Source organism: Meleagris gallopavo, chromosome 3 (genome assembly GCF_905368555.1).
Source record: "Meleagris gallopavo chromosome 3, MGAL_WU_HG_1.1, whole genome shotgun sequence".
NCBI lineage: Eukaryota > Metazoa > Chordata > Aves > Galliformes > Phasianidae > Meleagris > Meleagris gallopavo.
Window position 1 is genome coordinate 46,480,630 of NC_139406.1, and position 20,910 is coordinate 46,501,539.

Consider the following 20,910-nt stretch of genomic DNA (forward strand, 5'->3'; position numbering starts at 1 on the left):
ATTAAAAAACGTATTTCAGAAAGCAGTCTCCTGAATAGGCTTTCAGCTTTCTCACTCAAGCCATACAAATCTAAAGAACAATCATACTATTTTTAAAAATTACCACAAATCTTCTGGTGTTGCCCAATGAATACCGTCTTTATTAACATCATGGATCGAGACAAAATATTGTAAGATCTCTCTAGACAATTCCTGCTGGAATGTCACTGGAATGTTGGCAAACATGTAACATTGCCAGGAGACTGAGCTCTCTAACCAAAGAATGTAAGTAAATAACATCCTGAATGGAAATACTTGTTTTAAAATGAGTGATATCAATTTTCTTTATCCAGTTACATGTATTAATAGAATGGTATGATAGTTTCCATTCTTCCCTTGTTTAAAAACTGTATTCCATTTTTGCAGTTATCTCTTAAAGCTAAATAAAAAGCCCACACACATAAAAGAGAGAGGAAAAAAAAAAAGACAAAAAATTCAGCAGCGCTGGCTAGTCTTGAGCTGAAACTTTACCTTTGGACAAAATCACTTTGGTGATCTTGCAGATCTCACAGAAGGCAAGAGAAGTCTAGGAGCAACTGCATATCTCTCCTGATCCTTCCCAGGTCTGCTCTTAGTCTTTTCGCACACTGGCATAAACAGAAGTTAGATTCAAACCATGCATCAACTGCTTCAGGAGGGCTTGGCACAAGAATTTGATCTGCCCTGGGGGTCATATTATGGGATCTAACCTTTAACCTTACCTGAAGTGTTTTGCTGTGGGCTTTTGTAAAGCCTTTTAACAGGAGGCCTTTTACACGTTTGTGTGTATCCTTGGCTGCAAGATGGTGCACATGAGGGCTGTTTCAGTCAGGGCAACCTGCTGGAATTCCCTGCACTCACCTGACCTCTCACAACACAATCAGAAGCATACTAAGATAGTATAAAATTGCAATTACCTGATTTTTCAGATTCTGCCCTTGGTGCTGCTGACCAAGCCATAGCAGAACCAAAAATTTAACCCCATCGCAGGGGAGGTTTAGGTTAGATGTTAGGAGGAAGTTTTTCACACAGAGGGTGGTGATGCACTGGAACAGGTTGCCCAAGGAGGTTGTGGATGCCCCATCCCTGGAGGCATTCAAGGCCAGGCTGGATGTGGCTCTGGGCAGCCTGGTCTATTGGTTGGCAGCCTTGCCCATGGCATGGATGTTGAAACTAGATGGTCCTTGAGGTCCTTTTCAACCCAGGCCATTCTATGATTCTAATGTGGATACTCTAAAAAAAAATGTAGGAGATGCTGCTCTTCAAATGTACCCTCTGGCTGTGTTTCTTCACACATCACATCAGCTGCCGCCCAAACATTCACGTGCTAATGATCAAGAGGAAACTAAACACTAGTGGAATGTCAACTAAACATTAGTGAAATGTCAAGCAATGAATTTGCATATAATAAATTACATCATAAAAATTTTGAAAAATGTGCAGCTGCCTCGCAAAATATTTGTAGACCTTAGTACCCATTAATCATCTCCTGGTTCTTATTGTGCTTCATTCCCATGAGGGCTGGTAAATAACAAAGCCAAACCAGGGATATTAATCTAATATTTCATCAAACAGTCGTAGCAAATTATAAAGAATAAGAAGATTGCATGTACATCACTTGTCATTACAGGAGCTACTCGCAGTGCTGGAGAGGACGTGTATAGTACTGGAATGATGAAACACAGAAATCTCCTTGCATACTTGAGATTCATTAAGAATTATGCTGAAAACAAAGCCCTTAATTTCAGTGTCGGGAATAGGGCTCTATTAAGACACAATGCATTGTGAGAAGGCACGCCATTAGCATTCTGGGCAGCCCAGCATTGTCTTAAACTCAGTAACATAACCTGAGTACCCCATTCAGATGTAAGCTGCAGCTCTGAGCTGTTCAGAGGAAGCTGGATGTTCTCCAACACTTCTCAGTGCTTTCAGTGGCATTACCAGACAAGCTGCTGAAATGAAAGCTAATGCCGCAGGTACAGGATTCCCAGATAAAATTCCCTGTGCTTCATGATGGAGGGAGCATGCAGGACGTGCATTCCATTTCCTGATCTGGGACTCACTCAGGGCCTTTTAGGGACTAAGTGGGTCACCTTATCCAGCCCAAGGACTGCAGGTACTGGCAAAACAGGGTGGGCGACTTAGCGGCTAATTGTAAATATTCACACCCTTTGTGTGTCCTCATTAATGCTGCAGATGGCTGCAGGGCCAGATGCCAAGCACAGCAATTAAGCCAACCACCCAGAGTGAAGCCAGAGTCACCAAAAATGTGCCTCAGTTGCACAAATTTGTGCAGCTTGAGCAGCTTGGTTGTTTCCTCTTTTGCCTCCTGCACCTTTTTAAACATCCACATTTGTACCCAGTATTCCCTCTAGAGCTTTTGTTTGATTAGGGAATGAGAAACTCTTGCTACATAATGAAAACACTTACTACCCCTTAGCGTAGAAAATATTGCTATTTAATAATTCAAGCATTTAATGGAATTGGAGGCTTGCATTTTTTCCCCTTCAGGTTTTTTTCTAGAGAAAATATCATAGTCTCACGGGTGCTTAGACTTGCTTAAGTAAATCAGTTGATTTATAATGTGTTTTAATCTGTTCCTTAATTTATTTGTGTTAGGATGAGAAATCTAGTCAGTAGTCAAGGATTGATGTTGTCAATATTTGCAGCACTTTATGTGCCACCTGCCAAAATAGAAAGGATCTTCTCAATCCACCCTATGAATCAGACTTGTTTGCTGTTATCTCTAAGAAAATGGAATTGCCTTGTTCTGATCTTTCAGGAACTAAGGAAGTGGTGGTTAATGTGGATGACGATGGAGTCATTTCCTTGAACTTTGAATGTGATCAGATGTCTCCAAACTCTAAGTTTGTTTGGTCCAAGAACTATGAACCAATTGAGGATGACTCTCGACTGGACATCGATTCCAAAGGCGGAAAGTAAGAGCACTCAGTGGTAGCAATCATCTCATGTTTGAAAAACCTCAGCAGACCACAGAAATCCATCCTTTCTGGATGGATGACCTCAGTAGCAATTCTATCTGCCATTGTTACCAAAAGGCTTCGGCATGAGTATGCTGTTTGTCAGCAAGTCTATGTGCAGACCATATGGAAATTGTAGCTTGCACAGAATGAGTCAGGCCTTCTGGTTAGGCAGTTTACTCGTAGTTACATTTAGGCACAGAGTGAGAAAATCTGTGCTCTGTCCTCTTACAACCTGCCAGCCAGGACAGATTATTCCAATTGCTGTTATGTTAAATCTCCAAAGGCTTAAATTATTTGTCTGCTTGCTAAATGCTTTGACTGTGTAACATTACAATCATCTGAGCAAGATGCTGTTTTTATAATATCACCATAGCCTGATTTGGCTACTAACCTGATTTGTAATTCTCTACAAGCAAGCAAGCAATTCTCTACAAGTTTTTTTCAGGCATTTTTCAGAGAGGAAGAAAAGGCAAATGTACTGGTGCAGCCTATTAAGTATCTGTGTGCTCTTCTGGTTATAGAAACCATGCAGGAAGAAACACCACTTTTGGTATTGCATATGAAAGCTGAATCAGCCTCCACTTAGAATATCCTTCCTCATTCATCAAAGACTAGACAGTATGCTTTTAAGTCCAATACTTCTGGCACTGAGAGCTTCTATAGCTTCCTGGAGAAGTTACAAATCTTGCACCCAGTTCTCTGCTGTTGTCCCATAACAGGCAACTGGTCACCTTTCAGTCTCATGGGTGCTTCACGGGCTGGGCTATTTCCATTTGTACCACACATGAATAACCTACCCTGGTTTATTCTGGTCAGGACACCTGTATTTGCCTTGCAGTCAGAGCAGAAGCTAATACAAGGGTGTTTTAATCTGGTTTTGCAACAGTGAAAAAGGATCTTGGTTCAGACTAGTTTTACTTTTTTATCTTTTTTTGTTGTTGTTTCTTTCCCAAAGGTCAAAAGCAATCTTTAAGAATCTTGGGGAAGATGATTTGGGAATTTATTCCTGTGTTGTTACAGACACCGATGGAGTTTCGTCAGGCTACACAATTGATGAAGAAGGTAGACACACAGCATCTTCTAAGCATGCTTGTTTTGCTTTGCCTTCTGTTTCTTCCTGCTTTTGTCTTTTCTGTATTCATGATATCCATGTATTACTTCATATCTTTTGCAGAAATGAAACGCCTGCTTGCTCTGAGCCATGAACGCAAATTCCCAAGTAAGTGAATCAAACATGTCTGTAAGGGAGAGTTTTGCACTGGGGTATGTATCACGAAGCTCCTGCCAGCATCAGATAGGGAAGTTGCTAGACTGCTTTCAGATGTGTGTTTTTGAATTGAAAACCTATGATTCCTTTATTTTTCTCACTCACAGCATTTGTGTATTGCTGATATTCTTCCCGTTCTTTTGCAGGTTACTGATCTAAGTATATACTAAGTATATGCTCTATATTGGACTGAAAATAAGTGTCTTAATGGTTTTATTTCTTCTTCATAGCAGCTTTTTGTCTTTACTTGGAGTGCCTAGCCTGATCTGAACACTTGAATTTGAAAAATTATCTGCCCCTCTAATTTCATCTCAACTGAAATTAAAACAATTTAAAATTACGGTTAACAGAGCAAGCAGTGTAGTTATCTGTATATACAGAATTTTTCTGCTGAGATTTGTCACACTCTTTTCTGTTCCACTTGGAGATGTAAATACCTTTCCTGCTTCTTGGAGTGATACTTTTGCCAAGTTCACAGATTTCTTATATCTTCATAATATCCTGACAGTGGCACAACCTTTTATTTTCAGTGGAATGTTGCTTGTATAACTGAAGAAAACAATAATAAGAAAAATAAGAAAACAATGGCACCTCTACTAGCCCAGCCTGCATCATTCCTCTCAGCCCCACCACAACTTGGCCACACAAATTGCCTGTCTTTCTGTACATGTCATTTCCCTTCAGGTCCTTTCAATATCAACTCTGCTCTTCTCAATATTCTGACAGCCCAAGCACCCCCTGTTTATTTCTCCCAACCCTATCTTCACTCTGAGCATGAGTCATCACATCTCCTTATTGCTGTCACCTGTCCTTACTTGCCCCAACCCTTCTCTGCTCAGCTCTTTGCCACATTCTGTATTAATAACTAATGTCTCAAAAATAAGTTCCTCGGGATACAGAATGTGGGTTTGGGTTTTTTTATGTGTCGTTAGGTGTTAGTACACTGTGCATAGAGCCTCCAGGGGAAGCAGGTGAAATCAGAGGAGAGGAAACTTCTTTTTTTGCTTTGGGCTTGCTAGGCCCTGTGAACACTACAAAATTATCAATTACAATTATAGGTTGAAATATATCTTCATTTATCTATGAGACTGGGAAAATAATAATGAACTATGGATCAACATGAAACTTTGGTCATCTCTCTGAGTAATCACAGAACTGCAGGGGTTGGAAAGGACCTCAAGAGATCATTGAGTCCAACCCTCTGCTAAAGCAGATTCCCTCCAATAGGTCACATAGGTAGGCATCCACATGAATCTTGAATATCTCCATAGAAGGAGACATCGCAGCCTCTCTGGGCAACCTGTTCCAGTGTTCTGTCACCCTTACTATAAGGAGCTTTTCTGCATGGTATTATGGAACTTCCTATGTTCAAGTTTTAGGTCAGTGTTCCTTGTCCTATCCGTACACATTACTGAAAAGAACTTGGCCTCATCCATTTGCCTCTCACATTCTTTTAGATATTTATAAACACTAATCTGATGAATACCCAAATTCCTGACAGAAAATGAGTTGCTGCCATTTCTGATTCAACATAAGCTCTTGCACGTTGTTTGATTTGTACTTCTCAACTGCACTTAACTCTAGCTTCTACTCAGAAACGTCTGCAGCAAGTAACTGTGGGAAAATGAGTTGCTCAGATAATGCAGTCCTGCAGAACTCTACTGCTCTTGAACATCCTATTGTACTGGTGTTGGTTGCAAACAAATAATCCAGCTCTTCAGTTTAGCACTAGCATCTGCCTGAAGATTTTCTGTCAACTGCACGTGGTAATCTGTGATGTTATACAAATAGGATGTGAAACCTTGAAAGCATGATGGCGTTTCAAAATCCCTGAAGACAGTTTGTGTTTTGTAAAATGGAAATATTTTGAAATAGGGTTATTACTGGTGGAGGACTGTTACACAGACCTGTCTGATTACTTTAGATGGGGGAGTGAGTGGCCTTTTCCCACAAATGATCCATTTATGTCCTTTCAGCTTCTTCTTGAACAGTTTCTGAGGTATTTTCTTCCTTTTTAGACTAAGATATTCACTGTTAATTGCATGCTGGGACTTTGACATTCCCACAGAGCTGACAGTGAAACAAAAGCAGAGCAGCCTGATGTCTGCTCTCACCCTCCTCCTGTTACTTCTGCAGGCTCTGTAGCATTTCTGGTGGTTTGTTCTGAGAAATTATGCAAGATATAACATTCCTTTTGTTTCTCACAAGCAATACAGTAGGGGAGGAAGCTTCACAACCGGTTCCTTTTAGTACTCCTGTCTCTGTAGGGCTCATTTTTAAACATTTTTCTCTTCTGTGTTTTTTCATCGCTCTCTTTTTTCTTTTTTTCTTCTGTGTCCTCACCACCCAGAAGCTTTATATTCATCAAAGACGTGTTCTGTGGCACCAAAAGCATGAGTGTGGGAGGGTGTAGATTTATGGAAAGGGTGCTCGTGTGAAAAGAAGATGCAGGGAGTCCTCACGCATGGCCACCACCTGATTTGGCAGTGGTGTTCAGCCCCAGAAAATAGCTCCAGAAAGTATCCCATTGTTTAGAAATGTAGGATCATAAAGGTTGAAAACACTTCTATGATTACCTAGTCCAACCATCACCCCCTCTCCACCATGCCCACTAATCACATCCCTCATCCTGTGGATGTGTGTCACATCCACACATCTTGAACATCTCCAGAGATGGTGACTCCACCACCTCCCTGGGCAGCCTCAGTGCCACTGCCTCGCTGCTCTTTCTGAAAAGAAATTTTTCTTAGTGTCCAACCTGAATTAGCATGGTGAAAAATGAAAGATAAATGATGCCAAGTTCTACACCAGTCCCAGTCCTCTCCCTATAGCGAGGCTTCTACGTAAGTGAAGTTTAGGAAAAACCCTGCCCTGGGGTTTGTATGGGAGGAGGTATAGGGTGACACCCATCACCGCACACTTAATCAAGTGTTTTGCAATTTGTTTGTGCACTCTTCTCAGTTACACCCTTGCAAGGCAGACTTTACACTGCTGTGAAAGTGGAGTTTGGGGCAGAGGTCACATACAGCATGCATGATCTATGTATATGAGTTTGTTGGAAATTTGAGAGTCCACTAAGACAGGTAAAATGATGGGAAATAATAAAATGAGCAAATATCCCCAGATATCAGAGTATAAATGCCCCTGTTTAATGCTACTGATTAAAATAACTTGACAAAATGTTAAAGTGAAAGCATGCTGAGTACTTTTACAAACAGGAATAAGGAAAAAATAAGACTGTAGTTTGTAGTAGAGTACTCTTTACAAGATTTTTTTTTTCCTGCTTACACAGCTTACTGAATGTGGGGATTTCCATTATTCATAAATAAACAGATGTTTATTAGTAATGGGGAAATTTGGGGCATTTTGTGATATTCAGCGAATTCTGGAGATAAAGGTCCCACTCAGCAAGAATTACTTACAAAAATCTCCCAACCTGCAGTTCAGCAGCTGACTTTCTGATCTGCCTTTGTGCTTGTTTTTTTTTTATCTTTTCCTTAATGAGTCACTTCACTGCCTTGCAACAACATTAAGTGACTCATTAAAGATGTGTTTGCACCAGGCAGGTTCACATTGTGCTGCAGATGCTTGCAGTTTACCTTTAGCCCCGTGTTGGAATGGAGGGACCCCAGCACAATTCAAATTGTGAATGTTTCAACTCTGTATAGACCTAGAGATAGAAAGATCAAATAATTCAGTCTTGCCTGTTGCTCTGTGTACATATGGGTGGAAAGGCATTCCATTGGTACAAAGAATTATTGTAAGCTAGTTACCTTGCGTACATTAACGGAAGTTAATGGAAAAAGTGAAGAAAATAGTTGTTCCTATGCAGAAAAGTATATGCTTCATTCTTGTCTCTCTTCTTTGTAGCTATTCCACTTGCCTCCGAGCTGGCAGTAGAAATTCTGGAAAAAGGAGAAGTGAGATTCTGGTTGCAAGCTGAAAAATTGTCTGGCAATGCAAAGGCCAACTTTGTATTTAATGACAAGGAAATTTTTAATGGAGAGGTAAGGCTTTACATTGCCTTTCTGCACGTTTATAACAAATGAGCATTAATATCTTCAATAGCTTCCAATTAGAATTCAACGCTAGTGCATTTTCATCAGAAATAATGTATGTCATTGAAAATACCACTTGCTAGAAAGACTTTGTCTATAGTTCTGAGCTCCAGCTAAATTCGACTGAAGGAGTTTATAAACATCCTTCCTGCCTCCTTTGTGAGTACAACGTGGTCTGTTAACTAATGGGTACTGTAGAAGGTCCTGAAACATACGGAAGAAAGTAGTTACAGGTAAGGAACTACTGTGGTTTTCAAGTAATCACTGCAGTAGCTCAGATCATCCAGTGTCTTTTATCTATGACCACTTGTTCTCTCTTCTCAAATCCTTTTCCTGTTCGGAGGAATGTGTTACACCAAGGGAAAACTCACAAGTGGTTGTTTTCAGCAGCAGAGCTTGTTACTCCCAAGGACAACTTGTGGCATGTTTTTGTTGCAATACTAATAGTTAGATAGCGCACTCTATGAGAATAGGGGACTGGAGCACCTCCCCTGCGAAGACAGGCTGAGGGAGCTGGGCTTGTTCAGCCTGGAGAAAAGAAGGCTGCAGGGTGACCTCATTGCAGCCTTCCAGTACCTAAAGGGAGCCTACAAACAGGAGGGGTAGATAACTGCAGGACAAGAAGAAATGGTTTTAAGTTGAAAGAGGGAAGATTTAAGTTGGATGTCAGGGAGAAGTTCTTTACAGAGAGAGTGGTGAGGTGCTGGAACAGGCTGCCCAGAGAGGTTATGGATGCCCCGTTCCTAGAGGCGTTCAAGGCCAGGTTGGATGGGGCCCTGGGAGCCTGGTCTAGTATTAAATGTGGAGGTTGGTGGCCCTGCATGTGGCAGGAGGGTTGTAGATTCATGATATTTGAGATCCCTTCCAACTTTGGCCATTCTGTGGTTCTGTGATAGCCAGAGCATTCTATGCGAAATTTTTAAAAAAATGTTGACTACTAAGCAATAGTGTTCTAAAGAGATACAAATCCATGCCTTTCTAATGAAAAAGATCACAGTACTCATCATAGAGCAGGACTGTTACATGCTTCCATCATTAGCAGATTTCTTATTTATGTTCTATGTTTAGAGCCAGGGAAAGAGATAGTGGGAATGAGAACAAAGAAAACAGAATTTCCCCCAAAGATATCAATGTTTGCCAAATATACTGTGATTCTGATATTCATTAATTAATTTACTTTCCATTCCTGAAGAAATATAAGATGAAGGTGGACCAGCGTACTGGCCTTGTTGAAATGATTATGGATAAACTTGAGGACAAGGATGAAGGGACTTACACTTTCCAACTGCAGGATGGAAAAGCAACCAATCAGTCCAGCCTGGTCCTCATCGGTGATGGTATGTGAATCTATGCTATGCTGTAGGCTAGGAAAGTTATACCAGGGTTGGCAGTCATCACTTTTCCACTGTTTTCCTGATTTAGTACTATTAAAAGTTCATGTCACAGCACTTATCTGCCTCAAATAGAACAGAGAGTGTATGAGAACTGATACTTTAAAAGAGCCCAGAGGAAAGGGAATTGTTACAGAAATGTAAAATATTGAAGGCTGTCAGGGCTTGCTTTTCTACAGATGCAATGATTTCAAGCCCAACCCCCCTGCTAAAGCAAGTTCCCTATGTTAGATTGTGTAGAAAATGTGCAGTATTTCGTTGCTGAGAGAAAGAATGACCTGATGACAGGATTGTCTTTGACCTCCAAGGGACAGAGTTGCACTGGTAGCAGTACTGCTCTAGTAAATCATGTAGTACATATAACCTCATATGTGTTAATGGTTTTCATTTCCAGTATTCAAGAAGTTGCGAGATGAAGCAGAATTCCAGAGAAAAGAGTGGCATAGGAAACAAGGTATGATAAGAATACTCATGATAATCATGTAAGTTTAGTTTAAGAGTTTGTTTATATTAATACACTCTAAATTGAGCACTCTAAATTGAGATAGACATTTTTTATGGAATCATAAAATCATTTGAATTGGAAGGGACTCTTAAAAGACATCTAGTCTATTCTGTTGTGTAGTTGCTTACCTTTTGAAGGAGAAATGGAAAAAACAAAAACACTTTAAAATATCTCATGAAGAAAAACAGATTTGTCTTTGTTTTTGTATCATGAATAGCACTCATGTTTTTTTAAAAAATGTGTCTGTGACTTCGAACAGGTTCTCATTTTGTGGATCAGCTGGGATGGGAAGTTACTGATGAGTGTAACGTGATGCTGAAATGTAAGGTAAGAGGTAAAGAAAACACTAAATGCAGCATTCCAAGAAACACTTTGATTAACATCTGTTTAGATGGCTAAGAGGACTAAATAGATGGCCTTTGGTTTTGGATTCCCAACTGCATATTGAGTACAGACAGAGCCATTGAAAGTACCATGGGCTAATCATGCTGGTGTGACTGTAAATGATCTGAGACTTGGGCAAAACTTACCTCCTTGTTCAGCTCAAAGCAGCTCAAAAACTGATGAAGACAGTGGTGAAATTCAAATAGTTTGTACTCCAGCAGTATAATCGGTAAACTTTGGTTTCTTTGCAGAAACATGATATCTGAACAAACAGCAGTGCGTTAGTTTTTGTGCATGGAATAGGAGGAAAAGGCTTATGCAAAAGAACCTTCAGCAAGGGAAATATCCTTGTTTCATACCCTTTGAGTATCACCACTGTGTTACTGGGGACTAGTTAGATGCACCTGCACAGCTTCCTAAGTCATTTAAGAGAGAGACCGGGACAGGAGGAGGATGGGATGATGGCAACATTTGTTCTGGGGGAATGCAGAGTGCCTGCCTCAGGGCCATAATGCCCATCATTCCCTGACAGCTCTCCCATCAGTTCGAGGCAGTGAGCTAGGTCTGTCATCCAGTCCCCTGCATGTCACCCTGGGTACTGCAAGCAGAGAAAAACCAGAAACACTGTGCTCTTGCTGCTTATTTCAGACAAAACACCTTGGAATATAGCTTAGACATTTTTCTTCAAGTCTGTCATCCATCCATCCAACCATCCACCTGCTGAGCAAAAGGGACCTTAATAGGTGTGATGAGTCTTTGTGAATTCAAAGACTTTCTGATTATTGCCTGTTTATGTGTGTCAAAATCCCCTGGGCTAGATTCACAGGATCACTGGACTCCTTGAAGCTGTTGATAACCCTTTTTTCTCTCTTTTCTTCCCTTCTGTTTCCTCCTTGCAGCCTTCATTTTAACTGTGAGGCCTCCAGCAGCATCCTTGTAACTCACTACAATCAGGTTGCAGAGCTTTAGCTCTTCTTTCATGCTTACCCAGGGTTCAAACAGATTAATCCATGCAATGTGAGGTTCATCTGACCAAATGCAGAAAATAACTATGATATGATTTTCGTCCATTTTAGGTGGCTAATATTAAGAAGGAAACACATATTGTATGGTACAAAGATGACAGGGAGATAATGGTAGATGAAGAGCATGACTTTAAAGATGGTGTGTGCACCCTGCTGATATCGGAGGTGAGTGACTGTCTGTGCTAGTCCTCATCTGAATGTTGTGAATCAGGTGAAAGATATGATCTGGTATTTCAACAGAACAAACAAAAAAGGAAGTGGGTTTTAAAAATGGAAAAACTCACAAGGCGTCTGCATTTTGTCTAAAACACGTTTCTATCTTTAACTGTTCATTCATGTTTTCAGGAAATGATGACAGAAGAGATAATAAGTACGACACTTCCTTTGCATATCAGTTCACAACAGAAAGAGACTGTTTATGTTGTGACTTGCACTCAGGAAGTGCTGCTCACTCTGACCCTCATGGGAGCACCCTCTTGAAGTTACCCAAGGGACTTCCTTGAGATTTACAGTCTCAAGGTGTGGAGTCTGACTTGCATTAATCACTCAGTCTCTTTGGTTCTCGTTCTTCTAGTTGAAAAAGGGAATTAGCATCAGAGACCTGTGCAGATTGAGTCCCTCCATGAGCTCATCAAGGCACAGCCCAGCTGCCAGGCCCCATCCCAGAACCCCAGCCAGGAGTAGGGCACTGGGGGCATCAGAGCAGCCCCAGACATCAGGCATCTCCTCGGGGATGGGGGAGGGTGAGGATGAGCTAGGACGTAGATCTAGGTTTTTGTACAGAAACCATTTTGAATACTGTTTTTACAGTTTTCTAAGAAAGACACTGGAATTTATGAAGTCATACTGAAGGATGACAGAGGGAAGGACGTCAGTGAGCTGAAACTTACAGACACAGGTCAGAGCCCTTTCTGCATTCTGTAAGCCAAGCAGCCTGTATGTGAGGTCAAAGCAATACAGACAGCTGCATGCATCACCTTCCTGTAGTTTCCTTCCTCCTGCATGAAAGATCATCTCACTAGAACAGCGCAGATTTTTCAGTATGAATATGAATATGCCTTATTGCATGTATAATTTTGGGATAATGTGATGACTGGTGCTAAGCTAGATAATAACTTCTTTCCACAGGGCTCATCAGTAGTGTAAGTCAACAATCATAGGAAGAAATTATAGAACTAGATATTTTTTATAAAATTTCACTTTTTTATGTTTTTGCATTCATATATTTTGAGACGTTTCCACTCATTGTGACCACTTAATTTTCCAAGCAACTGGGGAAAAATCAAAACTGTTGTAATGCATATAAATGAGTTGTCATTCCAAGTGAATATGGGTATTCACATGAAAAAAAGAAGAAAACATAGTTTAGTTCTGCTGCAGCAGTATTCATCAAGGTAAAATAAAGTCTAGAAACTGTGGAATAATAGGCAAACACAGCTTTTTAATACTTTTTAAAGTGTAGATCTGATTTACTTTTGGAACTGCCTGGGGAAATTATTTCAGAGGCAGTGCTTGTTCTATGATTGACTATGATTGAGCTGCAGACACAGAGTCTTAGTTTATGCATTTTTGTCTCCACAGCTTTTGCAGATCTGATGAATGAAGTATGCAGAAGGATTGGTAAGCATTTAAGTCACTTCTCTGATAAATGACTTGTGACACTCAGTGAATGGCTGCAAATAAAGATGTGTTCTTCTTGCAGCTTTATCTGCAACAGATCTGAAAATCCAGAGCACAGCCGAGGGCATCAGGCTGTACTCCTTTGTCACCTATTATGTGGATGATCTGAGAGTAGGCTGGGTGCACAAGTAAGTATGCCAAACCTTTGCAAAAGTTTGTGCAATTTGGTGTTTGTAGACTCAGAAAGAACTTAGATGTACGAGACAAACTAGGTCTTTCCATCATCCCTCATGAGTCGGGGCTGCATCGCTTCAGAGAACTTCCACCTCCTGGATGGGAGCTGCTTCTTCCTCTGGAGTGATTCTGAGGAGTGACATGTGTATAATCTATGGCACTGGCAAGTTCTGTTAGAAATTACTGCCTCTGGCTCAAAGATACCAGGCCTGGAGGCCTGCTTGTCTAAAAGCTATAATTCACAGGGACCAGGGCAAAAGGGCACATCCTCTTCATGCATGGGTTCATGTTTTGGAGGCAAAGCAAGCTTTAACATGCACCCAGGGCAGTAAAATCCAGACAGGGCCTCCTGTGAGTTCTACAAGCCTAAATGGGACAGACAGGAGAACTGAGTCTCTAAAAATAAACTTGAACGCCCAGCTCCCCATAAAATTAATGGAAGTTGTGTACCCAAATCCATGAGACAGCTTTGAATTCTCAGTCAGTGTAAAGAGTTGTACTAGAAAACTCAGAGAAATAAACAATTCAGTTTACTTTAAATCTACCTGCTTCACTTCGTGTGGACATGGTAACATTTTGAGGTTTTCCCCTTTCTTGGCACCCATTTGACATGGTATCTCCAGGAGTCTCAAACGTTTGAAAACTAGAAGCAAATATGGATTGTTCTGGATTTTTTTCTCTCTTCATTTTCTCTTTTTTTTCCTATCTTTCTTTCTTGTCGCTGTCTTTTCTCTATTTAATTTTTGGAAATTAATTTAATCTTGAAACACATGAAATTGATCTTTGACTCCCTAGCATATTCAAAGCCATCAATTAAAAAGAAAATGAACAGCTTGCTTGAGAAATATCATATCCTTCATTCAAGGCAATTAACTGTCTAGTTAAGAAGCTGAAAAATTGATCTTTTTTTGTGGAAGAAGATGTACTCATGTAAAAATGCATTTGATTGTAAAAGTCAAAGCACAGCAGAACGTGAGGAAACATTGAAACTAGGCAAACACCATTTGCAACAAAAGTGGGATTTTTTGTAGGTACAGCCTTATATAGTTCTGCTGTGCCCAAGCAGAAATAAACTTATGCTAAGAAGAGAACGTGAACATTCGAGGATACACACGGATTACCAGTCAGATTTTAAAATTTATATATCATATCTGTGGCTCGGGTAGTAGTCTCAGATTGCATCTTCATTCTACAGACTTTGAGGAGAAATGGAAAATGAACAGAAAAAGTCTGTCATAACAATTCTGCCCCTTTGGTCTACAGTTGACATTTGGCTTCTAAAGCTTTGAAATATGATGGCATGCCATGCTACCTTGGAAGTCATTTAGTAACTAGACATTTCTCACAGAAAATCCTGTTTATATTTCACTAAAATGAAGGGGTAACGCTATTTTGTATTTTTCAGCGATACCCAGATTAGGTATACAGACAGAGTGAAGACTGGTGTCACTGGGGAACAGATCTGGCTGCAGATCAATGAGCCAACTCCACAAGACAAAGGCAAATACACAATGGAACTCTTTGATGGTAAAACTGGACACAAAAAGACAGTGGATCTTTCTGGGCAAGGTAGGCTGCTCACACTGTTAATACTACCTGAACACGGGTATAACACTGTGGTGGAGTGGGCACTGCTACAGACCTCGTATCTTTTGGGTTGTAGGGTCTCTGCATGTTGCCTGCAGTTTGGCATTTTGCAGTAGTGTCATCCATTTGCCCCATACTGAACTCTCAAGTTATAAATCATAATTGACTTTTTCCTGTCCAAATACCAGTCTGCAGCTTGACTCGGAGTTGTCTATGGAGATGTCAGCCCAGTTTTTGAGTTTTCCCACAAAACCCCATGCACTGATGGGCAATGTTAAACACAAGCCGTGGTGTTGAATGACTTCTCTGTCTCTTTCTTTCTAATAATATTTGGAAGAGGAAGTGAAGGACAAGTTTGTTCTGTTATTTGTTGTATTTCTTTGATGAATATAACAGGGCTCCTTATTCTTCAGAGATGTCAAGACTAGTCCCTTTCATTGGCACAATGAAGGAATGTTTCAGGAACATATAAGATTAATTTGATTGACTGATGGAAGCTCTTACTCTGAGAGAGCTCTCACATACCAGGGAGAAGATTAACTGCTTCAGAGTGGCTGGCTTTCTGTCTCAAGCATTTCCCATCCCTAAAGCTTCGCTTTGGGCCTGAAAGCTCTCTGGAAGGCCAGTAAACTTACAATCATCTCCAGGTTGCTCCTTCTGTATGCTATCCTCAATTTCTGAGAAAAAGAAATTTTTTCTTCCCTTTCAAAGTGGGAGATGTTGTCCAACCACGTGGCATTAGCTAAGCCTGAATTTATGAAGGAGACAAGAGTTCGCTGTTTGATTTGTTCATGGCCATCAGTGCAATGCTTTAGAGCAGATGTGAAAAGCACTTGGAAAAAATAAATCTCTTGTATCCATAAGCCAGTGGTCTGTGAAGTGAGGTGCACAAGACAATTTACTAGGCTGTGGGAAGGAAGCGTGAGAACTTCAGTAACACCAGTTATACAATTTATAAATAAATGCATATTTATTTACTGGGATGTATGTGCTCAAAACTGTTTTTACTACTAGGGGTATGTGATCAAAAAAGCTTGAATAGCATTAGAGTTGTATATTTTGGATTACTTCCTCTGTTTTATGAGGTAATTTCAACCTAATGTTCTTTCTCTATGTCTTTGTGTTAAATTTTTAATTTTAGAGAAAATTAAAATTGTAATTGTAAAACTAAAATTGTAGAGAAAAATAAGTGTTTACGCATGCATATGTGCATAAATAGTTGCTGTATACATGACTGCCTTTATCAGTTGAATCATTTAGCATTGTAGAGATTATATAGTATCACAACATGCTTCCATACATTAATATTTCTTTAATGATGTCTATATTTATAATTTAGTTCCACATTTTAAAATGACATTTGTGATAGCCTATGTTTGAACCTACCTTTAAAATCAACTTTTCTCTTTATCAAGCATTTGATGAAGCCTTTGCCGAGTTCCAGAGATTAAAGTAAGTATTACGCAATCCAGCAGTGGAACCCATAAAATAATAATGGTATTTGTTTGTTTTGTGCTAGAGCTAAAAATACCATGTGGAACAAATCCTAATCCTACAGAAACCTGTAGGAGTTTTGCATGTGACTGCATTGCAACAGTTAGGTAATGAAGAAAAAGCAGTATTGCCAAACGATGAGAGGTGTTTTCTTTAACTGATCAAAGATAACTTAAGAGATAAGCTATCTATTTTTCAGTCACTCTACGTAAACATTAAATGAAATTGAATTTTCTCTTTGTTTCTTTTCAATCCAGGCAAGCTGCAATTGCAGAGAAAAGTAAGTGAGGCTTCTTTGACCGTAATTGCAATAAATGGTTTATGAAGGTTCTCTCCCTACACAGGAAGGTTGCCTGTTGGGAGAAAGAGGACACGTATGCATGTGTACATGTATGTGCATGTCCTAACTGTTGCTGGCCTAGCACCAGGGGAAAGCAAGAAGAGTGATTTAACATTTGCACGTTGCAGCTAATGACACTGTAAATGTGGGTTATGTGGATATTTTCAGCCTAAGATCTTGTTCTCATTACCAATTGGCTTTATCCAAAAGTCACCTCTATTGTTGAGATATCTCATGCATGTTTTATGCCCAAAAGTCACTCTGTTTTCTGAGATAGTGGAAATCACTCAGTTGGTTTGGAACTATCTGAAATGTTAAATGGCTCTGCATTATGGAGGTGGGTAAGAAAGCAGCAGAACCTTTTGCATAGTCTGAAGACAGCTCCCTGAATCCTCTGGCACTTTTGGATACATTTCAATTCCAACACAACAATTAAAATAAAAATATGTAATAATTGTCTGACAAATAAGTCATTAGAATTCAACTTGGATTATTAAGATCAGTATTTTTTCTATTTCCAGAAAAATCTATAGGAAAATGTAACAACACAAAATTTATCCCAGTGCAGATGATTTCCAGAGCTGTATGAAAAACAAAAGCAGAACTGGATTTTGAGAAAAACAGAGAAGAATGGGTAGAGGGATTGGAGCTAACTCCTCAATGGACATAGATTCCAAAGAGAATGCGGTTTGGTTGTGCTATTTACAGCAATTCCTGGTAGGCCCAGATGAGATGGCAGGAAAGGACCAGTAATGGCCCTGCCCTGGGCAGTTCATTTCTAATTGCATGATTCATACAGGGATGGCAAATACAGCGTAGTCATGCTCCATCAGGTTGTCATTTACTCCAGAGTGCATATTTTACAAGTACATTAGATGAGAATATTCTCTATTGTCCTTTCCTTGCTCTGCCAGGCTCCACCAAGATTATAACTAACATAATCCATGTCCCAGAATAAGTGCATCAAAACCTGCATGTGATCAGCTTATTTGTATCTATGTAAGATTCCTATGGGACTTTGAGCTTAAAGCTGTAGGCCAGATACGTATCCTGTTTACACGGGTACCCATGCAAAGCAGAGAAATTTCACTGCTTTCAATGAGACTGCAGCCTTTTTTAGATCAAAACATAAGCTCCAGCACTTTCTTAGCTCCCATTCACGTCTTCTCAAAAACATCACTTCTCATCTATCTCGCTGTTTACAGCAGTGGATCTCAAAAAATCAATATTATTATTTTCTGTATGTAATCGCAAGTAACACTGAATTGATGGTGAAATGTGCAGGATGCACCACACGGACTTTAGTTCTGCCCGGTAGGTGACCGACACCAGCTGTGTTAACGCTTCTTTTGCTGTGAATGGAATGTTTCTAAAGTCCAAATGCTGTGCTGAGAATGCTGAGTAGTTCTCTCCCAGCACAGATATCAGAGACAAGTTGTACATAAATAAGATAAGAGGAAAGAACTGGAGGGGGAACAGAATCTGGGACGCAGTTGATTTTGAGAACCAAAGTAAATTATGCTCATTTCTTTTCAGATCGCGCCCGGGTGCTTGGAGGTTTGCCCGATGTTGTCACCATCCAGGAAGGCAAGGTACAGTGAATTCATTGAAGCTTTACCCAAGAGCCAAACAGCTCAAATGTCTTTCAATGACAGCAAAATATTCTTTTTTTTTTTTTTAATTTTATTTTTAAAGATTTCATCTATGACATCTGTCACATTATTCATTCCCTGTCTTCTGTACATAACTCAGTGGTCTTGCACAGATGGGTTTATTTATTTGGGGCAGTGTCTTTTCTTAAGAATTAGATAAAAGTGAGACAACAGTGTGAGCTGTGATTCAAACCCCTTATGCAACCAGCTTTTTAAAAATTCATACACAGGCCTCACAGTTAGATTTTTACTAGCAGGGTGCAATTGATATGGGCTCCACCAGGGAATGTTTTAATTCCCTTTTTCTTATAGGATGGCTATTTGTTCTGTACCTGGTGGAGTTAATTTTTTCACAGTATGGCACAGCCAGTAGTCTGTCTTTTAAACGATGTAAAACTAGTAAACTGTTGTAACTCAATTCTCTTCCAGACCAAAGGAGAAAGTTTTCTGTATTTCATCAGCATAAGTGGGAATGAAGTCAGAAGACACTGGCATTACACTAGATTATATCAGCAGAGTTTAGCAAAAAGATTATTGCAAGGCACTCTTGGGACCATGGCTGTGCCACTGCTCAGGCACAGACCAGATGCCCCAGGAGGTCAGTTTGTAATCCCATAAACTTTCCCCTGCACTCTGCTTCCACAAGTTGTAGTACAGTAGGACTGAGACTAATAGCAACTGCTCTTCACCTTCCTCTGCTCTGTCACCAGCCACTTTCTTTCTTAAGTGTGGGCGAGCACCAAATGTAGGCATATGAGCACAGCTGAAAATCTGTACCATAACAACTACAGCAAAACAGCTGCCTGGTATTTCCACCTTCACCTAGTAGTGGTTCAGCTGGGTTAGAGGTATTTGACAATGAGCTGGGCAGAAATGTTAAGACTCTAAAATCTTGGTCTGAGTCTCTTAACAATGTAATCCATAGCTATCGGATAGTGGGCTACAGCAATTCAGGGAACACTGAGCATCTTGGCATTGTAAAGTAAAACACCATTTGATAAAACTTTTCACTGAATGATTTAGCAGCTCTGGGAATGCTGTAAAAACAAGCAGCATTCATACAAGTATTTTAATGGTAGGTAGAATACAGAAAGAAATGGAATGCATTTGCAGACTCTCAGCTAATGCTACTTGTGCTTGAAGATGAACTTCTCATACTGCTTTGGCTTGTTATCAGTGTTAAGCTCTCTGCCAAAGAGAGTCAAAGCTGAGTATAAGCTCGCTGAAGCAAATTGTGTACATTTGACAAAAAGGGAGTTTGTAAAAAATGAGTTGCAAAATCTTACCCAGATACACATTGCCCTTGAAAGCAAGGACATTTGTGATGTTTGAATAAGTGAATGGAAAATTCCCAGAACTTGAGACAAATATCCCTGACCTCATGATTCTGAACGCAGTAGATGATTGTTTTGAGAAACAGAGTAGGACAGAGAGTGTTTGGGGAACGCACTGCTGTTTGGGTGATGTTGGCTCATCTGCCTATTGCTTGCACACACCGGAGAAATAGGAAGGCTGTTCTCTGCATCTGTTGTGTAATCCATGCAAACTGCACAATCACCTTTGAAAAAGAGTAAATGCGGTAGCAGAAGAATGGCAATAGCAACCTCTGATTCTGAATAGAAGTTCAGCCGTAACTAGGGTTCTATGAACAGAATGGTACTGCTATATTGAACTTGAAGCACATGTGTATCTCAGTCATAGACTTAATGTTGTGATTGTGATGCTATTTTCTGGCTCTCCACAAGCGAGCTGAAGGTATTGCACCTACCAGAGCTGATGAAACAGTGCTCAGATGGCCTAAGAGGCTTCTGCTGACATACATAAATTCACTTCAGCATGGGGATATAATTGGAAAAGGCTAAGTGTCAGCTCATGTTAGGAAGAATTTATCTGACAGAAAATACTAGCACAGACAGTCAAATTAACCTAAGTGGCTGTTTTATCAAAAGTAAGAGGGGGTTATTTTTACAAGAACACTTTGGATCCTGACAGATGTGCACTTTCAAACATGAAAGCAATACATTCTCCACTTCTGTTGGGGGTTGGTGCCTCCAGGTAGGCTGGAAGAAGGGAGTGAGTTCCCGTGACTTTGTTGCTTTAACTCACGTGCTGCCCAAACTACCCATGAAGGTATGTGCTAACACACAGGGAGAATAGCAGTACCTGGAACACAACATATTTCCCTCTGCTGCTGTACTTCCCTACTCATGATAATCTGCAGTGTAAGGCAGAAAAGGCAAGCAGAAACACAAAAGGCTTGGACCTGCAGCACCTAGTTGCTCCAGTGGTATTGCCATCTGTGCCCCAGCTACAGATTTAGGTTGTGAACTTCTCTGTGGAACTCCGAAATA

The 20,910-nt window shown here is 40.2% G+C and overlaps 1 protein-coding gene across 3 annotated transcripts in view; it reads left to right on the forward strand.

Annotated features, from left to right (window-relative positions):
- MYOM1 (myomesin 1) overlaps positions 1-20,910 on the forward strand; it is a 79,827-nt gene that overhangs the window by 47,351 nt on the left and 11,566 nt on the right. For all 3 annotated transcript variants that reach the window (XM_085220824.1, XM_085220825.1, XM_085220826.1), the window contains 15 exons: positions 2,801-2,957; positions 3,958-4,064; positions 4,177-4,221; positions 8,140-8,276; positions 9,520-9,664; positions 10,113-10,172; positions 10,483-10,550; positions 11,684-11,797; positions 12,443-12,530; positions 13,214-13,252; positions 13,335-13,440; positions 14,892-15,055; positions 16,489-16,525; positions 16,825-16,847; positions 18,444-18,499. In XM_085220824.1, the coding sequence (XP_085076950.1) occupies positions 2,801-2,957; positions 3,958-4,064; positions 4,177-4,221; positions 8,140-8,276; positions 9,520-9,664; positions 10,113-10,172; positions 10,483-10,550; positions 11,684-11,797; positions 12,443-12,530; positions 13,214-13,252; positions 13,335-13,440; positions 14,892-15,055; positions 16,489-16,525; positions 16,825-16,847; positions 18,444-18,499 (1,346 nt within the window). The remainder of the gene's footprint in view (positions 1-2,800; positions 2,958-3,957; positions 4,065-4,176; positions 4,222-8,139; positions 8,277-9,519; positions 9,665-10,112; positions 10,173-10,482; positions 10,551-11,683; positions 11,798-12,442; positions 12,531-13,213; positions 13,253-13,334; positions 13,441-14,891; positions 15,056-16,488; positions 16,526-16,824; positions 16,848-18,443; positions 18,500-20,910) is intronic.